Source organism: Coregonus clupeaformis, chromosome 1, assembly GCF_020615455.1.
Source record: "Coregonus clupeaformis isolate EN_2021a chromosome 1, ASM2061545v1, whole genome shotgun sequence".
Lineage (NCBI taxonomy): Eukaryota > Metazoa > Chordata > Actinopteri > Salmoniformes > Salmonidae > Coregonus > Coregonus clupeaformis.
This window is the reverse complement of record NC_059192.1, coordinates 76709291-76732329: the sequence shown is the minus strand read 5'-3', so window position 1 is coordinate 76732329 and position 23039 is coordinate 76709291. Positions and strand designations below refer to the sequence as shown.

General features: G+C 46.6%; 1 protein-coding gene across 1 annotated transcript; it reads left to right on the top strand.

The window, feature by feature from the left end:
* Positions 1-198: 198 nt before the first annotated feature.
* LOC121577583 (transmembrane protein 235-like) lies at positions 199-22807 on the top strand. The gene is made up of 4 exons (XM_041891313.2): positions 199-653; positions 823-888; positions 1072-1209; positions 22531-22807. The coding sequence occupies exons 1-4, from the start codon at positions 476-478 to the stop codon at positions 22776-22778; spliced, it is 630 nt and encodes a 209-aa protein (XP_041747247.2). The 5' UTR covers positions 199-475; the 3' UTR covers positions 22779-22807.
* Positions 22808-23039: the final 232 nt, after the last annotated feature.

Below are 23039 nucleotides of genomic sequence, written 5' to 3'. Positions count from 1 at the left end.
CTTGAAAGGCAAACAACTATGCATCGCGGATCGCTACAATATTTTAGTGTTTGGCACCAGTTGTGTGTAATAGCCATGCGTAAAGGGGGAGAGAGAGACACTTGTGCGCCTGGTGCCCATGCAAGAAAAGGACCCGCCTGCTATGTACTCTGCCACTGCTTGGAAAAAACGATTTTATAACTCAGCCTTAGTGGTCAATCCTGCTTCACGCCTCAACCTCGTAACGTTGTTGAAGCTCTTGAGCCGTGAACAGGATACACCGTGAACGCGTCATCCTGGAGATATGGGAATAACGATAACCAGTGCGACCTCGCAGTGCAGATGATTTTTATTAGTTGTGATATTTTACTACTAACTAAATTTAATCTGAAATACTTTAGCCTTTTACTGGCATTATATCGGTGGGGAGTTTAATCGAGGCGCACGTTTTTTATTTATTTATCTCTGAGCAAATACCTTACATCAATCAGGCGAGATGAAGCAGTCCTTCCGTTCTCTGGTGATCATCGCGGGCATCTTCGGTATCCTCAGCTTTGCGTTCCTGGCGGCAGCTATCGGGAGCGACTATTGGTACATTATTAAGGTGAACAGAACCAACCGGACCAATACAAAGGTTTTGGATTCCCATTCCGGACTATGGATAACTTACGAAGGTGTGTATGTATTCCTATGCATGTGAATTTTGTAATATGAAATCAATGCCTTGCTTAGATGGATGACTTTATAGTATCAGGTAGGCTAGGCCTATTTGTTATCCGACATCTTTCCTGTAGCAAGACACTGTTTTATTGTCACAAACTGAATAATCATCCATCTTTCCAGGTCAAAAGGTGTATTCTTTCACATTTAACTCCTCCAACTACTCTGAACCTGAGATGCGCATGTTGAGTGAGTTCCCTGTCCATTATCACCTTAATAAATAACCATTGTAGAATAAAACACTTTAGAGCTGTTGTTATTTTGGGACATTTTGAATAGATTCTGTTATTGATGAAGCCTCTATCTGTGTGTCAAGTGTGCTCCTATAGTTGGTGCTCCTATAGCTGGAATGTTGTGTCTGTGTTTCCCTAGACATGCACAGTGCGATCGTGGTCCTACTGCCTCTTAGCCTGGTCCTTATACTGTTCGGAGGCATCTGTGGATTGATCAGTTCCCTGGCCCGGAGTACCGTTCTCCTCACTGTCACCGCCTCCTATCTCTTCCTCTGCAGTAAGTGTGGCCTCCATCTCTCGGTCTTACAGCCAGTCTGATTGTGCTGCCATGCCAGCTCCTTGTTACTCATTGTCATGTTTGGCATGACAAGAAGTTGACATTATGGCACACAAGTAGATCTGGGACAAGGGCAAGGCAACCTAACACCTACAGGCCCAAGTCCAAAATTCACTCCAATGCAACATACTTCCATCCATATAGCCTTTTAAAGCAGTGGTTCCCAACTCCAGTCCTCCAGTACCCCCAACAGCCCAACTCCAGTACCCCCAGGTCCAGTCCTCCAGTACCCCCAGGTCCAGTCCTCCACTACACCAACAGCCCAACTCCTGTCCTCCAGTACCCCAACAGCCCCAATTCCAGTCCTCCAGTACCCCAACAGCCCAACTCCAGTATCCCCAACTCTAGTCCTCCACTACCCCCAACTCTAGTCCTCCACTACCCCCAGGTCCAGTCCTCCACTACCCCCAGGTCCAGTCCTCCAGTAACCCAGCTCCAGTCCTCCAGTACCCCCAACTCTAGTCCCCCAATACCCCAGCTCCAGTCCTCCAGTACCCCAACAGCCCCAACTCCAGTATCCCCAACTCTAGTCCTCCAGTACACCCAGCTCTAGTCCTCCAGTACACCCAGCTCCAGTCCTCCAGTAACCCAGCTCCAGTCCTCCAGTACCCCCAACTCTAGTCCCCCAATACCCCAGCTCCAGTCCTCCACTATCCCCACCTCCAGTCCTCCACTATCCCCAGTTCCAGTCCTCCACTTCGTCCAGTATCCCAACAGCCCAACTCCTCCAACAGCCCAACTCCAGTACCCCCAACTCCAGTCCTCCAGTACCCCCAATTCCAGTCCTCCAGTACCCCCAATTCCAGTCCTCCAGTACCCCAACAGCCCAATTCCAGTCCTCCAGTACCCCCAATTCCAGTCCTCCAGTACCCCCAACTCCAGTCCTCAGTACCCCAACAGCCCATCTCCAGTCCTCCAGTACCCCCAGCTCCATTCCTCCAGTACCCCCAGCTCCATTCCTCCACTACCCCCAGCTCCATTCCTCCACTACCCCCAGCTCCATTCCTCCACTACCCCCAGCTCCATTCCTCCACTACCCCCAGCTCCATTCCTCCACTACCCCCAGCTCTAGTCCTCCACTACCCCCAGCTCTAGTCCTCCACTACCCCCAGCTCTAGTCCTCCACTACCCCCAGCTCCAGTCCTCCACTACCCCCAGCTCCAGTCCTCCACTACACCCAGCTCCAGTCCCCCAGTATCCCCAGCTCCAGTCCCCCAGTACCCCCAGCTCCAGTCCTCTAGTGTCCCCAGCTCCAGTCCTCTAGTGTCCCCAGCTCCAGTCCTCTAGTGTCCCCAGCTCCAGTCCTCTAGTGTCCCCAGCTCCAGTCCTCTAGTGTCCCCAGCTCCAGTCCTCCAGTGCCCCCAGCTCCAGTCCTCCAGTGCCCCCAGCTCCAGTCCTCCAGTGCCCCCAGCTCCAGTACTCCTGTATCCCCAACTCCAGTATCCCCAGCTCCAGTACCCCCAGCTCCAGTCCTCCAGTACCCCCAGTTCCAGTCCTGCAGTGCCCCCAACTCCAGTACTCCCATATCCCCAACTCCAGTACTCCCATATCCCCAACTCCAGTACTCCCATATCCCCAACTCCAGTATCCCCAGCTCCAGTACCCCCAGCTCCAGTCCTCCAGTAACCCCAGCTCCAGTCCTCCAGTACCCTCAACTCCAGTCCTCCAGTACCCTCAACTCCAGTCCTCCAGTACCCTCAACAGCCCAGTTCCAGTTCTCCAGTACCCTCAACAGCCCAACTCCAGTGCTCCCAACTCCAGTCCTCCAGTGCCCCCAACTCCAGTCCTCCAGTGCCCTCAACTCCAGTCCTCCAGTGCCCCCAACTCCAGTCCTCCAGTACCCCAACTCCAGTCCTCCAGTACCCCAACTCCAGTCCTCCAGTACCCCAACAGCCCCAACTCCAGTCCTCCAGTACCCCAACAGCCCCAACTCCAGTCCTCCAGTACCCCAACAGCCCCAACTCCAGTCCTCCAGTACCCCAACAGCCCCAACTCCAGTCCTCCAGTACCCCAACTCCAGTCCTCCAGTACCCCAACAGCCCCAACTCCAGTCCTCCAGTACCCCAACAGCCCCAACTCCAGTACCCCAACAGCCCCAACTCCAGTACCCCAACAGCCCCAACTCCAGTCCTCCAGTACCCCAACAGCCCCAACTCCAGTCCTCCAGTACCCCAACAGCCCCAACTCCAGTCCTCCAGTACCCCAACTCCAGTCCTCCAGTACCCCAACTCCAGTCCTCCAGTACCCCAACAGCCCCAACTCCAGTCCTCCAGTACCCCAACAGCCCCAACTCCAGTCCTCCAGTACCCCAACAGCCCCAACTCCAGTCCTCCAGTACCCCAACAGCCCCAACTCCAGTCCTCCAGTACCCCAACAGCCCCAACTCCAGTCCTCCAGTACCCCAACAGCCCAACTCCAGTATCCCCAGCTCCAGTCCTCCAGTACCCTCAACAGCCCAGCTCCAGTTCTCCAGTACCCTCAACAGGAATTCAAATGAGGAGATAGACAGATGGGTCAGGGGAAAAAGAGAGAATGTCCACTTGGGAGAGATGAGGATTCCTGTGCCACCGCTGCACTGACCAGATGCTCTCGGGGTATGCGAGAACACATGATTAGACGAGGAAAGAGCAGTAGGAGTAGCAGTGTTTTCTGTGGTAATCCATGTTTCCGTCAACGCCAAGAAGTCGAAGGACTGGAGGGTAGCATAGGCTGAGATGAACTCTGCCTTGTTGGCCGCAGAACGGCAGTTCCAGAGGCTGCCGGAGACCTGGAACTCCACGTGGGTCATGCGCGCAGGGACCACCAGATTAGAGTGGCAGCAGCCACGCGGTGTGAAGCATTTGTATGGCCTGTGCAGAGAGGAGAGAACAGTGATAGACAGACACATAGTTGACAGGCTACAATAATGCAAAGGAGATCGGAATGAAATTAACTAAACATCTGGGAAAGCGAGAGAGCGGGGCCTCTCTCACTTACGTTTCACTGAAACACTCAAATATAACTCCCAACTTCCATTTTAGAAATTATAATTGTTGTAAACTACAGTGGTTCAATATTTTCTAGGAATAGACTCTAACTTTGTTTATTCAGCTAGCTAACTTGGTGCAGTATTCTTCCGTGAAAACCACCCAGGGCACCGTATCCTATGACGCCATAGCTAACTAGCATGCTAGCTTCCAATAACACGGTTTAACACCAATACTTGGTTACAACAAACTACTAATAGTGTGTTAACACGCTAAACAGATCATTCGTGTCCGTGTCTAACGTTGTGTAAAGTTTTGGGGTTAGTTTTGACAGTTTGAGTGAGAACGTCGTCATCTTATTCAGCCAGTTAGTTAGCTAGCTAGAATAGTTAGCATATTAGCTAGCCATTGCTCTCTGTCAACGAACCAACCCCTCCTCCCACGGTATGAAACACACAGAGAGAACCAAGCTAATGTTAACTGGTCACCTATGTCTTGAATTCCTTTTGAACGACTCTGGTTACCAGTATGTAAAAATTAAATTAAAATAAATGTAGGTTATAACTTACCCATAGTAGCTACTGTTAGCTAGTTAAGTGTAAAGCTAGCTACTGAATCGATTTAGCCAGTTCGCGTCTGTCCCAACGGAGAGAAAGCGTCTCCAAACATTACAGCTAGGTCGTTCCAGCTATTGTCTAGTTAGCTATCCAGGTAGCAACAAGCTAGCTACATTTTGAGTACAGTAGCTACTAACTACCTAATGTTAACGCTTCAGATAATGAGGTTAGAAAAACAGCTGAATGGTAGGTAGCTAGCTGGCATAATTACAGGTACTCTTAAGTGTGAAATAACATTGGAAACATTGGAAACCCCCAGCTCCAGTCCTCCACTACCCCCAGCTCCAGTCCTCCAGTAACCCCAGCTCCAGTCCTCCAGTACCCCAACAGCCCAGCTCCAGTTCTCCAGTACCCTCAACAACACACATTTTTGTTGTAGCCCTTGACAAACTCACCTGATTCAACTAATCATCAATCCCTCAATGAGTTGAATCAGGTGAGTTTGTCTTGGGCTACAACCAAAAAGTGTGCTGTTGGGCTACTTGAGGACTGGAGTTGGGAAACGCTGCATTAGAGCCCAGACACTTTAAGTAATGTGCATCTCAATCTTACAAAGGAGACTAGATGAAGTGCCAAGGTAATTACATTTTAGATGATTGAGATGCACCCCTGTAGTTTCACAGCTCAAGTGAGAGGGTGGTGATGTGGTTAGAGCACAGATACAGCAGGTCTCGCACCATCTGGCTCAGCATCATAGAACAACCGGGAAAGGTCTTGTTATTGTGGCTAGAGCTAGGCTGATGATAATGGGTTTGATTTGACCACAGAGGAAAGAAGACTTTAAGATGGATGAAGATGTTCTCTCCTTCACTGCTGCCTGTCCATTTCTCTCACGTACTTACTGGAAATGTTGGTTTGTATATCTCCCAGATAGTGGATGGATTACCAGTATTAGTATATCTGTTACTGTTCTTTGGGGACAGCCAACACTGCAATATCACTCTGGCTTCACATACATGCATGCACACACACCCAACTCTTCACACACTTTCACCACCTAATTTCATTTTGATGAAAGGGAACTGCTGAGTAATGATTCTGTTCTATTCACTGAAAGAAATAAAAGTAATTTGAGTAATAGCATGAGGGTGGGGGGGAGTGGAGAGAAGAGGATGTGGGAAGGTACTGGAGCGCAATAAATGATTTGACTTGATTAGATTTATTAGGATCCCCATTAGCCGACGCCAATGGAGACAGCTAGTCTTACTGGGGTCCGACATGTAACGAAAAAGACAGACAAAATACTTTACAATTTACATACATGTAAAAACATTAACATGTAGTGTGTGTGCATCTCAGTTCCACATACATGTCAGTACATACACACAACAAGTAGGTCACATGGGGGAGAGACGTTGTGCCGTGAGGTGTTGCGTTATTTGTTTTTTGAAACCAGGTCTGCTGTTCACTTGCGCTATATAAGATGGGAGTTCCTTGCACTCATAGCTCTGTATAATACTGTACGTTTCCTTGAATTTGTTCTGGACCTGGGGACTGTGAAAGACCTCTGATGGCATGTCTGGTGGGGTAAGTGTGTGTGTCAATGATGTGTGTAATAATTTGGAATTTCCAACATTAATGTTTCTATAAAAACAAGAAGTGACGCAGTCAGTCTTTCCTCAACTCTTAGCCAAGAGAGACTGGCATGCATAGTATTAATATTAGCCCACTGATTACAATGAAGAGCAAGACGTGCCGCTCTGTTCTGGGCCAGCTGCAGCTTAACTAGGTCTTTCTTTGCAGCACTCTGCCATATGACTGGACAATAATCATGGCGGGAAAAGGCTTCAGCCAGCTTCAGAGGAGGAGAAAGGGTTATTTGAAGGTTATTTGCCTTAAGGAGAGTGTGAGAGATGGGGTTATGGGCTTTGAGAGAGTGACTGAGATTTCAGGAAACTAGGCGTCTGTCGTGCGTCACTTCTTCATCCGATGAGGGTAGGGAGAGATGAGGGTAGGGAGAGAGATGAGGGTAGGGAGAGAGATGAAGGTAGGGAGAGAGATGAAGGTAGGGAGAGAGATGAGGGTAGGGAGAGATGAAGGTAGGGAGAGAGATGGGGTTATGGGCTTTGAGAGAGTGACTGAGATTTCAGGAAACTAGGCGTCTGTCGTGCGTCACTTCTTCATCCGATGAGGGTAGGGAGAGAGATGAAGGTAGGAAGAGAGATGAGGGTAGGGAGAGAGATGAGGGTAGGGAGAGAGATGAGGGTAGGAAGAGAGATGAGGGTAGGAAGAGAGATGAGGGTAGGGAGAGAGATGAAGGTAGGGAGAGATGAAGGTAGGGAGAGAGATGCAGGTAGGGAGAGATGAGGGTAGGGAGAGATGAAGGTAGGGAGAGAGATGAGGGTAAGGAGAGATGAGGGTAGGGAGAGAGATGAAGGTAGGGCGAGAGATGAGGGTAGGGCGAGAGATGAGGGTAGGGCGAGAGATGAGGGTAGGGAGAGAGATTAAGGTAGGGAGAGAGATGAGGGTAGGGAGAGATGAGGGTAGGGAGAGAGATGAGGGTAGGGCGAGAGATGAGGGTAGGGAGAGAGATGAGGGTAGGGCGAGAGATGAGGGTAGGGCGAGAGATGAGGGTAGGGAGAGAGATGGATTCCCTGTTTTTATCCAATTAAGAGTGACCAATGCAGCGGCTCCAGCCCGGCAAATGCTCAGCTCCTGACCAATGGGCGTCGCCTTAGAATTAGTGGAGCGGACATTCTAGATTCTATTAATTCTAACTATGGCATGTCCCTCCCAACTACTGCCCTTCTCTTCCCGTGACCCTGCCAGTCAGGCCTAGAATAACCCTGATAAAGAAAGCCTTGTGATGCAGGAGAACAGAGTTAACGAACAAGACTCTTCATACCTTTAGCCCTAATCAACAGCACATGGCAAAGTGTGAAAAATGGGATCAAGACTGGAATTAGATTTGACTTTATCTCTGTGGACTTGGTTTGTGTCTGTGTGCCCTGTATCGTTCTCTCTCAGCTGTGGGAGAGAGATGAGGGTAGGGAGAGAGATGAGGGTAGGGAGAGAGATGCGGGTAGGGAGAGAGATGAGGGTAGGGAGAGAGATGAGGGTAGGGAAGAGAGATGAGGGTAGGGAGAGAGATGAGGGTAGGGAGAGAGATGAAGGTAGAGAGAGATGAAGGTAGAGAGAGATGAAGGTAGGGAGAGAGATGAGGGTAGGGAGAGAGATGGGGTTATGGGCTTTGAGAGAGTGACTGAGATTTCAGGAAACTAGGCGTCTGTCGTGCGTCACTTCTTCATCCGATGAGGGTAGGGAGAGAGATGAGGGTAGGGAGAGATGAAGGTAGGGAGAGAGATGAGGGTAGAGAGAGATTAAGGTAGGGAGAGAGATGAGGGTAGGGAGAGAGATTAAGGTAGGGAGAGAGATGAGGGTAGGGTGAGATGAAGGTAGGGAGAGAGATGAGGGTAGGGAGAGAGATGAGGGTAGGGAGAGAGATGCGGGTAGGGAGAGAGATGAGGGTAGGGAGAGAGATGAGGGTAGGGAGAGAGATGAAGGTAGAGAGAGATGAGGGTAGGGAGAGAGATGAGGGTAGAGATAGATTAAGGTAGGGAGAGAGATGAGGGTAGGGAGAGAGATGAGGGTAGGGAGAGAGATGAGGGTAGGGTGAGAGATGAGGGTAGGGAGAGATGAGGGTAGGGAGAGATGAGGGTAGGGAGAGATGAGGGTAGGGAGAGAGATGAGGGTAGGGAGAGAGATGAGGGTAGGAAGAGAGATGAAGGTAGGGAGAGAGATGAGGGTAGGGAGAGATGAAGGTAGGGAGAGAGATGGGGTTATGGGCTTTGAGAGAGTGACTGAGATTTCAGGAAACTAGGCGTCTGTCGTGCGTCACTTCTTCATCCGATGAGGGTAGGGAGAGAGATGAAGGTAGGAAGAGAGATGAGGGTAGGGAGAGAGATGAGGGTAGGGAGAGAGATGAGGGTAGGAAGAGAGATGAGGGTAGGAAGAGAGATGAGGGTAGGAAGAGAGATGAGGGTAGGGAGAGAGATGAAGGTAGGGAGAGAGATGCAGGTAGGGAGAGATGAGGGTAGGGAGAGATGAAGGTAGGGAGAGAGATGAGGGTAAGGAGAGATGAGGGTAAGGAGAGATGAGGGTAGGGAGAGAGATGAAGGTAGGGCGAGAGATGAGGGTAGGGCGAGAGATGAGGGTAGGGCGAGAGATGAGGGTAGGGAGAGAGATTAAGGTAGGGAGAGAGATGAGGGTAGGGAGAGAGATGAGGGTAGGGAGAGATGAAGGTAGGGAGAGAGATGAGGGTAGGGCGAGAGATGAGGGTAGGGAGAGAGATGAGGGTAGGGCGAGAGATGAGGGTAGGGCGAGAGATGAGGGTAGGGAGAGAGATGGATTCCCTGTTTTTATCCAATTAAGAGTGACCAATGCAGCGGCTCCAGCCCGGCAAATGCTCAGCTCCTGACCAATGGGCGTCGCCTTAGAATTAGTGGAGCGGACATTCTAGATTCTATTAATTCTAACTATGGCATGTCCCTCCCAACTACTGCCCTTCTCTTCCCGTGACCCCGCCAGTCAGGCCTAGAATAACCCTGATAAAGAAAGCCTTGTGATGCAGGAGAACAGAGTTAACGAACAAGACTCTTCATACCTTTAGCCCTAATCAACAGCACATGGCAAAGTGTGAAAAATGGGATCAAGACTGGAATTAGATTTGACTTTCTATCTCTGTGGACTTGGTTTGTGTCTGTGTGCCCTGTATCGTTCTCTCTCAGCTGTGGGAGAGAGATGAGGGTAGGGAGAGAGATGAGGGTAGGGAGAGAGATGAGGGTAGGGAGAGAGATGAGGGTAGGGAGAGAGATGAGGGTAGGGAGAGAGATGAAGGTAGAGAGAGATGAAGGTAGAGAGAGATGAAGGTAGGGAGAGAGATGAGGGTAGGGAGAGAGATGGGGTTATGGGCTTTGAGAGAGTGACTGAGATTTCAGGAAACTAGGCGTCTGTCGTGCGTCACTTCTTCATCCGATGAGGGTAGGGAGAGAGATTAAGGTAGGGAGAGAGATGAGGGTAGGGAGAGATGAAGGTAGGGAGAGAGATGAAGGTAGGGAGAGATTAAGGTAGGGAGAGAGATGAGGGTAGGGAGAGAGATGAGGGTAGGGAGAGAGATGAGGGTAGGGAGAGATGAAGGTAGGGAGAGAGATGAGGGTAGGGAGAGAGATGAGGGTAGGGAGAGAGATGCGGGTAGGGAGAGAGATGAGGGTAGGGAGAGAGATGAGGGTAGGGAGAGAGATGAGGGTAGGGAGAGAGATGAAGGTAGAGAGAGATGAGGGTAGGGTGAGAGATGAGGGTAGGGAGAGATGAAGGTAGGGCGAGATGAAGGTAGGGCGAGAGATGAGGGTAGGGAGAGATGAGGGTAGGGAGAGAGATGAGGGTAGGGAGAGAGATGAGGGTAGGGAGAGATGAGGGTAGGGAGAGAGATGGATTCCCTGTTTTTATCCAATTAAGAGTGACCAATGCAGCGGCTCCAGCCCGGCAAATGCTCAGCTCCTGACCAATGGGCGTCGCCTTAGAATTAGTGGAGCGGACATTCTAGATTCTATTAATTCTAACTATGGCATGTCCCTCCCAACTACTGCCCTTCTCTTCCCGTGACCCCGCCAGTCAGGCCTAGAATAACCCTGATAAAGAAAGCCTTGTGATGCAGGAGAACAGAGTTAACGAACAAGACTCTTCATACCTTTAGCCCTAATCAACAGCACATGGCAAAGTGTGAAAAATGATTTAGATTTAGATTTGACTTTCTATCTCTGTGGACTTGGTTTGTGTGCCCGGTATCGTTCTCTCTCAGCTGTGGTCACTATGTCACTATTGTGACTTCTCTCATCCTTCTCTCTCTCTATATATATCGCTCTTCTGTCTACTCGCTCTCTCGATCGCTCTTCTGTCTTCTCTCTCTCTATCGCTCTTCTGTCTTCTCTCTCTCTATCGCTCTTCTGTCTTCTCTCTCTCTATCGCTCTTCTGTCTTCTCTCTCTCTATCGCTCTTCTGTCTTCTCTCTCTATATATTTATCTCTCTCTTCTGTCTTCTCTCTCTCTATCGCTCTTCTGTCTGCTCTCTCTAATGTTCTTCTGTCTTCTCTCTCTCGCTCTTCTTGCTCTCTCTCTATTTCTTCTCTCTCTTTATATCTCTTCTGTCTTCTCTCTCTCTCTATCGCTGTCTTCTCTCTCTCTCTATCGCTGTCTTCTCTCTCTATCGCTCTTCTGTATTCTCTATCGTTCTTCTGTCTTCTCTCTCTCTATCACACAGACTCTCAATCACTTTAAAAAACAAACAAACAAAGTCAGGGAGCTGGCATTTGATGAGATGGTCTTCCACACCTAGATCAAATCAAAATGTATTTGTCACATGTGCCGAATACAACAGGTGTAGACCTTACCGTGAAATGCTTACTTACAAGCCCTTAACCAACAATGCAGCTCAATAAATAAACTAAAGTAAAAAAACAATAAAAAGTAACACAATAAAATAACAATAGCGAGGCTATATACAGGGGGTACCGATACCAAATCAATGTGCAGGGGTACAGGTTAGTCGAGGTAATTTGTACATGTAGGTAGCAGTAAAGTGACTATGCATAGATAATAAACAGCGAGTAGCAGCAGTGTAAAAACAAAGGGGGGTTGTCTATGTAAATAGTTTGGTTTTGATTAATAGTTCACCAGTCTATTATTTATTTAACCTTTTTAACTAGGCAAGTCAGTTAAGAACAAATTCTTATTGACAATGAAGGCCTACCAAAAGGCCTCCTGTGGAGACGGGGGCTGGGATTAAAAATAAAATAAAAATATAGGACAAAACCCACATCACGACAAGATTTGGCTTGGGGGTAGAAGCTGTTTAGGATCCTTTTGGACCTAGACTTGGCTCTCCGATACCGCTTTCCGTGCGGTAGCAGAGAGAACAGTCTATGACTTGGGTGACTGGAGTTTGACCTTTTTTTGGGCCTTCCTCTGCGCCTTTCGGTCAGAATCCGAGCAGTTGCCATACCAGGCAGTGATGTAACTGGTCAGGATGCTCTCGATGGTGCAGCTGTAGAACGTTTTGAGTATCTGGGGACCCATGCCAAATCTTTTCAGTGTTCTGAGGGGGAAAAGGTGTTGTCGTGCCATCTTTACGACTGTCTTGGTGTGTTTGGACCATGATAGTTTGTTGGTGATGTGGACACCAAGGAACTTGAAACTCTCGACCCGCTCCACTACAGCCCAGTCGATGTGAATGGGGGCGTGTTCGGCCCTCCTTTTTCTGTAGTCCACGATCAGCTCCTTTGTCTTGCTCACATTGAGGGAGAGGTGGTTGTCCTGGCACCACACTGCCAGGTCTCTGACCTCCTCCATATAGGCTGTCTCATCATTGTCGGTAATCAGGACTACCACTGTTGTGTTGTCAGCAAACTTAATGATGGTGTTTGAGTAGTGCCTGGCCACGCAGTCATGGGTGAACACTGAGTACAGGAGGGGACTAAGCACGCACCCCTGAGGGGCCCTCGTGTTGAGGATCATCGTGGAAGATGTGTTGTTGGTTACCCTTACCACCTGGGGGCGGCCCGTCAGGAAGTCCAGGATCCAGTTGCAGAGGGAGGTGTTGAGTCCCAGGGTCCTTAGCTTAGTGATGAGCTTTGTGGATGCTATGGTGTTGAACGCTGAGCTGTAGTCAATGAACAGCATTCTCACATAGGTGTTCCTTTTGTCCAGGTGGGAAAGGGCAGTGTGGAGTATAATTGAGATTGCATCATCTGTGGATCTGTTGGGGCGGCATGCGAATTGGAGTGGGTCTAGGGTTTCCGGGATGATGGTGTTGATCTGAGCCATGACCAGCCTTTCAAAGCACTTCATGGCTACCGACGTGAGTGCTACGGGACAGTAGTCATTTAGGCAGGTTACCTTCGCTTTCTTGGGCACAGGGACTATGGTGGTCTGCTTGAAACGTGTAGGTATTACAGACTGTCAGGGAGAGGTTGAAAATGTCAGTGAAGACATGATGATGATGATGTAGTTCAGGACTGGAGGAGCTTGAGTGGAGGTGGCGTTGATGGTCCAGCCAGGGAGGGAGAAACTTCAGTCAGACAGGCCTGCCCGGAGCTCTTCGTCAGGCTGTCTCTGATGTGCACAGCTACTCCACTGTAGGTAGACTGGAACATCCACCACCGAAAGTGTAGCACCCACCTGGGTGATGCTTCGGAAGCAATAAATGCCTGAGAGACCAGGGAATATCCAGAACTTGTTTATTTGAATGTCCTGTTCATTTCTGCTAACGAACTAACGTCTCAGCCCGAAATCATCTCCACCAGTCATTGTACAGGCTGATAAGCAGTTGATTATACTCCCTGTGGTGCTGTCTGGTGATTTCTCCTCATTGGAAGTAATTCTGATCACTTCTTAATATTTCAGTCCTGTATGAATAAACCATCTGTGTAATTACACGCACACACACCTTCCACTCCTTCCTCTCATGATACCCTTGGATGATATAGTGATAAACGAAGACTATGCCCCCCTGCCAGCAATATGTGGTGATTTGTGCTGCTGGGTGCAGGGAGCCGGATACAAAAAATGTCTAGTTTATTGACTTTGCCTATTCCTCTCAGCCGGAACCAAAGACAGGTTTCTCCATGGCAACGTAACGGGACTCTGAGGGCTCTTAAACTCTGATGTCATCAGATGACACCTACTTCTTGTTTCTCCCATTGTGATATGTGGGTTTTATAGTTTTGATGCTGTTGTATTCATATCTCTAGTCTGCCTGGAGTCCATTAAAGATTAAACAAAATACAACATCAAAAGGTTCCTCTTTCCCTGACTGTCCTTTTTGATTGATGCTGTCTAAGTGGCTGTGGCATCTTTGTCCTTCATTGAGGTGATCCTGTAAAGTGCTCTCCATGCCAGGTGTACTGCGTGAGCGCGTATACCTACTTTGTGCTTACGTGAACCAGAATGTTTAATCTCCCTGTCCAACTCCTTTTGTGCACATTTGGTATATTAGCAATGCCTTACTGTTCGTGTGTGTCCGATTCAGTGTTTAATAGTCACATGTACAGGGTTGCAGTTGTGATTGCAAGGTACAGTGAAAATCTTAAGCTTCGAGCTCCAACATGCAGGACTAAGTGAAATAAAAAAAAACGATAGAAATAGCACTATATACATATAGTGGGGAGAACAAGTATTTGATACACTGCCAATTTTGCAGGTTTTCCTACTTACAAAGCATGTAGAGGTCTGTAATTTTTATCATAGGTACACTTCAACTGTGAGAGACGGAATCTAAAACAAAAATCGAGAAAATCACATTGTATGATTTTTAAGTAATTCATTTGCATTTTATTGCATGACATAAGTATTTGATCACCTACCAACCAGTAACAATTCTGGCTCTCACAGACCTGTTAGTTTTTCTTTAAGAAGCCCTCCTGTTCTCCACTCATTACCTGTAATAACTGCACCTGTTTGAACCCGTTACCTGTATAAATGACACCTGTCCACACACTCAATCAAACAGACTCCAACCTCTTCACAATGGCCAAGACCAGAGCTGCGTAAGGACATCAGGGATAAAATTGTAGACCTGCACAAGGCTGGTATGTGCTACATGACAATAGGCAAGCAGCTTGGTGAGAAGGCAACAACTGTTGGCGCAATTATTAGAAAATGGAAGAAGTTCAATATGACGGTCAATCACCCTCGGTCTGGGGCTCCATGCAAGATCTCACCTCGTGGGGTATCAATGATCATGAGGAAGGTGAGGGATCAGCCCAGAACTACACGGCAGGACCTGGTCAATGACCTGAAGAGAGCTGGGACCACAGTCTCAAAGAAAACCATTAGTAACACACTACGCCGTCATGGATTAAGATCCTGCAGCGCACGCAAAGTCCCCCTGCTCAAGCCAGCGCATGTCCAGGCCCGTCTGAAGTTTGCCAATGACCATGTGGATGATCCAGAGGAGGAATGGGAGAAGGTCATGTGGTCTGATGAGACAAAAATATAGCTTTTTGGTCTAAACTCCACTCGCCGTGTTTGGAGGAAGAAGAAGGATGAGTACAACCCCAAGAACACCATCCCAACCGTGAAGCATGGAGGTGGAAACATCATTCTTTGGGGATGCTTTTCTGCAAAGGGGACAGGACGACTGCACCGTATTGAGGGGAGGATGGATGGGGCCATGTATCGCGAGATCTTGGCCAACAACCTCCTTCCCTCAGTAAGAGCATTGAAGATGGGTTGTGGCTGGGTCTTCCAGCATGACAACGACCCAAAACACACAGCCAGGGCAACTAAGGAGTGGCTCCGTAAGAAGCATCTCAAGGTCCTGGAGTGGCCTAGCCAGTCTCCAGACCTGAACCCAATAGAAAATCTTTGGAGGGAGCTGAAAGTCTGTATTGCCCAGCGACAGCCCCGAAACCTGAAGGATCTGGAGAAGGTCTGTATGGAGGAGTGGGCCAAAATCCCTGCTGCAGTGTGTGCAAACCTGGTCAAGACCTACAGGAAACGTATGATCTCTGTAATTGCAAACAAAGGTTTCTGTACCAAATATTAAGTTCTGCTTTTCTGATGTATCAAATACTTATGTCATGCAATAAAATGCAAATTAATTACTTAAAAATCATACAATGTGATTTTCCGTCTCTCACAGTTGAAGTGTACCTATGATAAAAATTACAGACCTCTACATGCTTTGTAAGTAGGAAAACCTGCAAAATCGGCAGTGTATTAAATACTTGTTCTCCCCACTGTAACTATAGCAGTGATTTAATAAATACATGTCCATTGGGGTGGAGGCAGAGTAAAGACTGTTGACCATGCCTCAGGACTACCTGGCCTGATGACTCCTGACTGACCCCAGTCCACCTGGTCGTGCTGCTGACCCAGTTTCTGCTGTTCTGCCTGCGGCCATGGAACCCTGACCTAGTCACCGGACCCCCCTCCCCCGCACATGGTGTCTAGACCTCTGAATGCTCGGCTATGAAAAGCAAACTGACATTAACTCCCGAGTGCTGACCTCTTGCACCCTCTACAACCACTGTGATTATTATTTGACCCTGCTGGTCTTCTATGAACATCTTGAAGAACAATCTGGTCTTAATGGCCATGTACTCTTATAATCGCCACCTGACACAGCCAGAAGAGGACTGGCCACCCCTCAAAGCCTGGTTCCTCTCTATGTGTCTTCCTAGGTTCCTGCCTTTCTAGGGAATTTTTCCTAGACACCATGCCTCTACACCTGCATTGCTTGCTGTTTTGGGGTTTTAGGCTCAGTTTCTGTATAAGCACTTTGTAACAACAGTTGTAAAAATGGCTCTATAAATACATTTTATTGATTGATTGAGGGGGTGAGGGTGATGACCATAGGCAGTGGCATAAAGTACTTAAGTAAAAATACTTTAAAGTACTACTTGTTTTTTGGGGTATCTGTACTTTACTATTTATATTTCTGACCAAAATAATGTACTTTTTACATATATTTTCCTTGACACCCAAAAGTACTTGTTACATTTTGAATACTTAGCAGGACAGGACAATTGTCAAATTCACGCACTTATCAAGAGAACATCCCTGGTCATCCCTAATGCCTCTGAACTGCCGGACTCACTAAACACAAATGCATAGTTTGTAAAGAGTGTTGGAGTGTGCCCCTGGCAATCCGTAAATAAATAAAAACTAGAAAATGGTGCCGTCTGCTTTGCTTAATGTAAGGAATTTGAAATGATTTATCTATTTATTTTGTACTTTTACCCCCAATTTCGTGATATCCAATTGGTAGTTAGTCTTGTCCCATCGCTGCAACTCCCGTACGGACTCAGGAGAGGCAAAGGTCGAGAGCTGTGCGTCCGCCAAAACACGACCCTGTCAAGCCGCACTGCTCGCTTAACCCGGAAGCCAGCCGCACCAATGTGTCGGAGGAAACACCATACAGCCGGCGACCGAAGTCAGCGTGCATGCGCCTGGCCTTCATAAGGAGTCACTAGAACGCAATGGAACGAGGACATCCCCGCTGCACCACAAGGGAGGCCTTGATTTATACTTTTACTTTTGATACTTAAGTATATTTAAAACCAAATACTTTTAGACTTTTACTCAAGTAGTATTTTACTGGGAGACTTTCACTTTTACTTGACTCATTTTCTATTAAACGCTTAAGGATCGGACCCTTTTTTAAAATTTTAGCCTAAAATGACATACCCAAATCTAACTGCCTGTAGCTCAGGACCTGAAGCAAGGATATGCATATTCTTGATACCATTTGAAAGGAAACACTTTGAAGTTTGTGGAAATGTGAAATTAAGGTAGGAGAATATAACACATTAGATCTGGTAAAAGATAATACAAACAAAAAAAACGTGTTTTCGATGATTTTTTATTTTTTTTAATCGTCTTTGAAATGCTAGAGAAAGGAGACAATATAATATTGCAGTTTAGGTGCAATTTAGATATTGGCCACTAGATGTCAGCAATGTGTGTGAGAAGTTTCAGATTGATCCTATAGAACCCAGTTCCTACATTTGAATAGAAAAATTGATTTTATTAAACAAAACTATGCTACATTTTATCTCTGGGACCCTTAGGATGACAAATCAGAGCAAGATTACTGAATATAAGTACATTATTTACCTTCAGAGGTGAATGTATTAAACCAGTTGCCGTGATACGTTTTTTGTTGTTGTGCACTCTCCTCAAACAATAGCATGGTACTTTTTCACTGTAATAGCTACTGTAAATTGGACAGTGCAATTAGTCTTTTTTAATCTAAGCACTTTCTGCCCATATAAGACATGTCTATGTCCTGGAAAGTTTGCTGTTACTTACAACAGTCATGCTAATCACATTAGCGCACGTTAGATCAACCGTCCCATATACGGGACACCGATCCCATAGAGGTTAACGTATCTTTACCTTTACTGAAGTATGACAATTGGGTACTTTTTCCACCACTGACCATAGCAGGAGCTATAGAAAATAAAAATGTAGTATACATACTAACAACTGCAACAGTGATGAACGTTGTTGGGGTGGGGGCAGAGTAAAAGTCTGTTGGGGGGGGGCAGCAGGAGAGAGAATGTCCATAGGGGGAGCAGCAGGTGATATGTGATATCAATAGAGAGGTATATTTTCTGGGTGATTTGACTGGCTTTCATCAATTTGCCCACTCAAGAAAAAGCTACAAACTGTAACCAGTGCCTGCAACCTGGTTATCAGTCAACCTACCAGGATAGTTACAAACAGCACAGGAATTAAATCATCAACATGTATTGATCACATCTTGACTAATGCTGCTTTAAAGTAGTATCCAAATCCACTGGATGTAATGATCACAATATAGTAGCCATATCTAGGAAAACCAAAGTTCCAAAGGCTGGGCCTAATATAGTGTATAAGAGGTCATACAAGAAATGTTGTAGTGATTCCGGTGTTGTTGATTTAAATAAAATTGTGCTGTGCTGTGTAATGAGGATTAACCAGACGCTGCATTTGACACATTTATGAAATTGCTTATTCCAGTTACTAATAAGCATGCACCCATTAACGCAATGGCTGAAAAAACTGTTAAATCCCAGTGGATTGATGAGGAATTGAAAAATGGTATGGTTGAGAAGGATGATGCAAAATAAATGGCAAATAAGTTTTGCTGCACAACCGATTGGCAAACGTACTGCAAATTGAGAAATCATGTGACTAAACATAAACTATACTATGAAACAAAGATAAATGATATAAAGAATGATAGTAAAAAGCTTTGGATCACCGTAAATTAAATTTTGGGCAAAAAGGCGAATTCAGCTCCATCATTCATTGAATCAGATGGCTCATTCATCACAAAACCTACTGATATAGCCAATTACTTTAATTATTTTTTCACTGGCAAGATTAGCTCAATTAGGCATTACATGGCAGCAACAAACATTGACACTACACATCAAAGTATAACTGATAAAATTATGAAAGACAAGTATTGTAATTTTGAATTCCGTGAGGTATTGGCGACCCTGGGACTAAACACCTCCTCTGCAACTGCAACTGGATCCTGGACTTCCTGACGGGCCGCCCCCAGGTGGTAAGGGTAGGCAAAAACACATATGCCACGCTGATCCTCAACACCAGGTTCCCTCAGGGGTGTGTGCTTAGTCCCCTCCTGTACTCCCTCTTCACCCACAACTGTGTGGCCAAGCACGACTCCAACACCATCATTAAGTTTGCTGACGATGTAACAGTGGTAGGCCTGATCACCGACAACGATGAGACAGCCTATAGGGAGGAGGTCAGAGACCTGGCAGTGTGGTGCCAGGACAACAACCTCTCCCTCAATGTGAGCAAGATAAAGGAGATGATCGTGGACTAAAGGAAAAGGAGGGCCGAACAGGCCCCCATTAACATCGATGGGGCTGTAGTGGAGCGGGTCGAGAGTTTCAAGTTCCTTGGTGTCCACATCACCAACAAACTATCAAAAAATATATATATATATTTTTTAAAGATATCATGGTCCAAACACACCAAGACAGTCGTGAAGAAGGCACGACAACACCTTTTCCCCCTCAGGAGACTGAAAAGACTTGGCATGGGTCCCCAGATCCTCTAAAAGTTCTACAGCTGCACCATCGAGAGCATCCTGACCGGTTGCGTCACTGCCTGGTATGGCAACTGCTTGGCATCCGACCGTAAGGCGCTACAGAGGGTAGTGTGTACGGCCCAGTACATCACTGGAGCCAAGCTTCCTGCCATCCAGGACCTATATACTAGGTGGTGTCAGTGGAAGGCCCAAACATTTTTCTAAGACTCCAGCCACCAAAGTCATAGACTGTTCTCTCAGCTACCGCACGGCAAGCGGTTTCCGGAGAGCGCCAAGTCTAGGTCCAAAAGGCTCCTTAACAGCTTCTACCCCCAAGCCATAAGACTGCTGAACAATTAATCAAATGGCTACCCGGACTATTTACATTGAATATTGTGGATAAAGAGTTACCTGTCTAACAGAACACAGAGGGTGATCTTTAATTGAAGCCTCTCCAACATAATCCAGGTAGAATTCCCCAGGGTAGCTGTCTAGGCCCATTACTTTTTTCAATCTTTACTAATGACATTCCACTGTCTTTGAGTAAAGCCAGTGTGTCTATGTATGCGGATTACTCAATACTATACACGTCAGCTACTACAGCGAGTGAAATCACTGCAACACTTAACAGCTGCAGTTAGTTTCAGAATGGGTGGCAAGGAATATGTTAGTACTAAATATTTCAAAAACTAAAAGCATTGGATTTGGGACAAATCATTCACTAAACCCTAAATCTCAACTAAATCTTGTAATAAATAATGTAGCCATTGAGCAAGTTGAGGTGACTAAACTGCTTGGAGTAACCCTGGATTGTAAACTGTCATGGTCAAAACATCTTGATGCAACAGTAGCTAGGATGGGGAGAAGTCTGTCCATAATAAAGCGTTGCTCTGCATTCTTAACAGCACTCTCAACAAGGCAGGTCCTACAGGCCCTAATTTTGTTGCACCTGGACTACTGTTCAGTAGTGTGGTCAGGTGCCACAAAGGGGGACCTGGGAAAATTACAATTGGCTCAGAACAGGGCAGCACGGCTGGCCCGTAAATGTACACGGAGAGCTAACATTAATAATATGCATGTAAATCTCTCATGGCTCAAAGTGGAGGAGAGATTGACTTCATCACTACTTGTTTTTGTAAGAAGTGTTGTCATGCTGAATGCACCGAGGTGTCTGTTTAAACTACTAGCACACAGCTCAGACACCCATGCATTCCCCACAAGACATGCCACCAAAGGTCTCTTCACAGTCCAGAACGGACTATGGGAGGCCCACAGTACTACATAGAGCCATGACTACATGGAACTCTATTCCACATCAAGTAACTGATGCAAGCAGTAGAATCAGATTTTTAAAAACATAAAAATACACCTTATGGAACAGCGGGGACTGTGAAGAGACAGACACAGACAGACATACACATGATAAGACACGTACTTTATACACACGTACACATGGATTTTGTATTGTAGATACAGTTGAAGTCCGAAGTTTATATACACTTAGGTGGGAGTCATTCAAACTCGTTTTTCAACCACTCCACAAATGCCTTGTTAACAAACTATAGTTTTGGCAAGTCGGTTAGGACATCTACTTTGTGCATGACACAAGTAATTTTGCCAACAATTGTTTACAGACAGATTATTTCACTTATAGTGCAATGTATCACAATTCCAGTGGGTCAGAAGTTTACATACACTAAGTTGACTGTGCCTTTAAACAGCTTGGAAAATTCCAGAAAATTATGTCATGGCTTTAGAAGCTTCTGATAGGCTAATTGACATCATTTGAGTCAATTGGAGGTGTACCTGTAGATGTATTTCAAGGCCTACCTTCAAACTCAGTGCCTCTTTGCTTGACATCATGGGAAAATCAAAGGAAATCAGCCAAGACCTCAGAAAAAAGATTGTAGACCTCCACAAGTCTGGTTCATCCTTGGGAGCAATTTCCAAACGCCTGAAGGTACCGCGTTCATCTGTACAAACAATAGTACGCAAGTATAAACACCATGGGACCACGCAGCCATCATACCGCTGAGGAAGGAGACGCGTTCTGTCTCCTAGAGATTAACGTACTTTGGTGCAAAAAGTGCAAATCAATCCCAGAATAACAGCAAAGGACGTTGTGAAGATGTTGGAGGAAACAGGTACAAAAGTATTTATAGCCACAGTAAAATGAGTCCTATATCGACATAACCTGAAAGGCCACTCAGCAAGGAAGAAGCCACTGCTCCAAAACCGCCATAAAAAAGCCAGACTATGGTTTGCAACTGCACATGGGGACAAAGATCGTACTTTTTTGAGAAATTTCCTCTGGTCTGATGAAACAAAAATAGAACTGTTTGCCATAATGACCATCGTTATGTTTGGAGGAAAAAGGGGAAGGCTTGCAAGCCGAAGAACACATCCCAACCGTGAAGCACGGGGGTGGCAGCATCATGCTGTGGGGGTGCTTTGCTGCACGAGGGACTGGTGCACTTCACAAAATAGATGGCATCATGAGGAAGGAAAATTATGTGGATATATTGAAGCAACATCTCAAGACATCAGTCAGGAAGTTAAAGCTTGGTCGCAAATGGGTCTTCCAAATGGACAATGACACAAGCATACTTCCAAAGTTGTGGCAAAATGGCTTAAGGACAACAAAGTGAAATAAATCACACTCTACTATTATTCTGACATTTCACATTCTTAAAATAAAGTGGTGATCCTAACTGACCTAAGACAGGGAATTTTTACTAGGAATAAATGTCAGGAATTGTGAAAAACTGAGTTTAAATGTATTTGGCTAAGGTGTATGTAAACTTCCGTCTTCAACTGTATGTGGTAGTAGAGTAGTGGCCTGAGGGGACACACTTAATGTGTTGTGAAAAGTGTTATGTCATGTCATGTAATATTTTAAATTGTATATAACTGCCTTAATGTTGCAGGACCCAATGGGGATCCTTAATAAATACAAATAAATACTGCCCGTGTCTGAGTGATTGAAGCGGGGAGAACAGGGCATGGCTTGGGTGGCTGGGGTTACAGATGATCTTCTTGGCCCTCCTGCGACACCTGGTATTGCTGACACACTTCAAAGTGAGCCCCATCTACATCAATGACTCCCAGCTGGTGTGTGTGTGTGTTTCCTCAGGTGTCCTGACCCTCTCCGGTGTCAGCCTGTACATCAGCTACTCCCAGCAGGCGCTGGCAGAGACTGAGAGGCTGGTGGGGGCTGAGCATCTGGCCCAGGTGGTCAGCACTTCTTTCGGCTGGTCCCTGGGCCTGGCCTGGCTCTCCTTCTGCCTGGAGGTCCTCACTTGCCTGCTGCTGCTGCTGGCTGCCCGCCCCGCCACCCTCCAGAGCAGCCCACCGGGCCACGGCTGGCCTTCTATGTCCTAACCTAACCCAAGAGCCAGGCCCTATAGAAGTGTCACAAGAACTGGCTAACCAACTGGTCCAGAACTGTATTTTTATGTGCTCGTATCTGGCACTACAAATGAAGTTCCCTCTGGAGAAATAAAGTTCTTTATTACATATTTTTTTATCCTAAATGCAGTGTGTGGTTTATAGTCTATGGGTAAAACAGTTGACATTTAATGCCATCTTGTGGTCTGATAAGTCACTACATTTCAATTGACAAAGGCCCTCAAATACAAAATT

What these genes read in the sequence shown, in the direction of transcription:
- LOC121577583 (XM_041891313.2), top strand. Translation starts at nt 476, where the DNA reads ATGAAGCAGTCCTTCCGTTCTCTGGTGATCATCGCGGGCATCTTCGGT. An exon ending in ACTATGGATAACTTACGAAG is followed by an intron (nt 654 to 822) that starts GTGTGTATGTAT and finishes CCATCTTTCCAG; the next exon opens with GTCAAAAGGTGTATTCTTTC. An exon ending in ACCTGAGATGCGCATGTTGA is followed by an intron (nt 889 to 1,071) that starts GTGAGTTCCCTG and finishes GTGTTTCCCTAG; the next exon opens with ACATGCACAGTGCGATCGTG.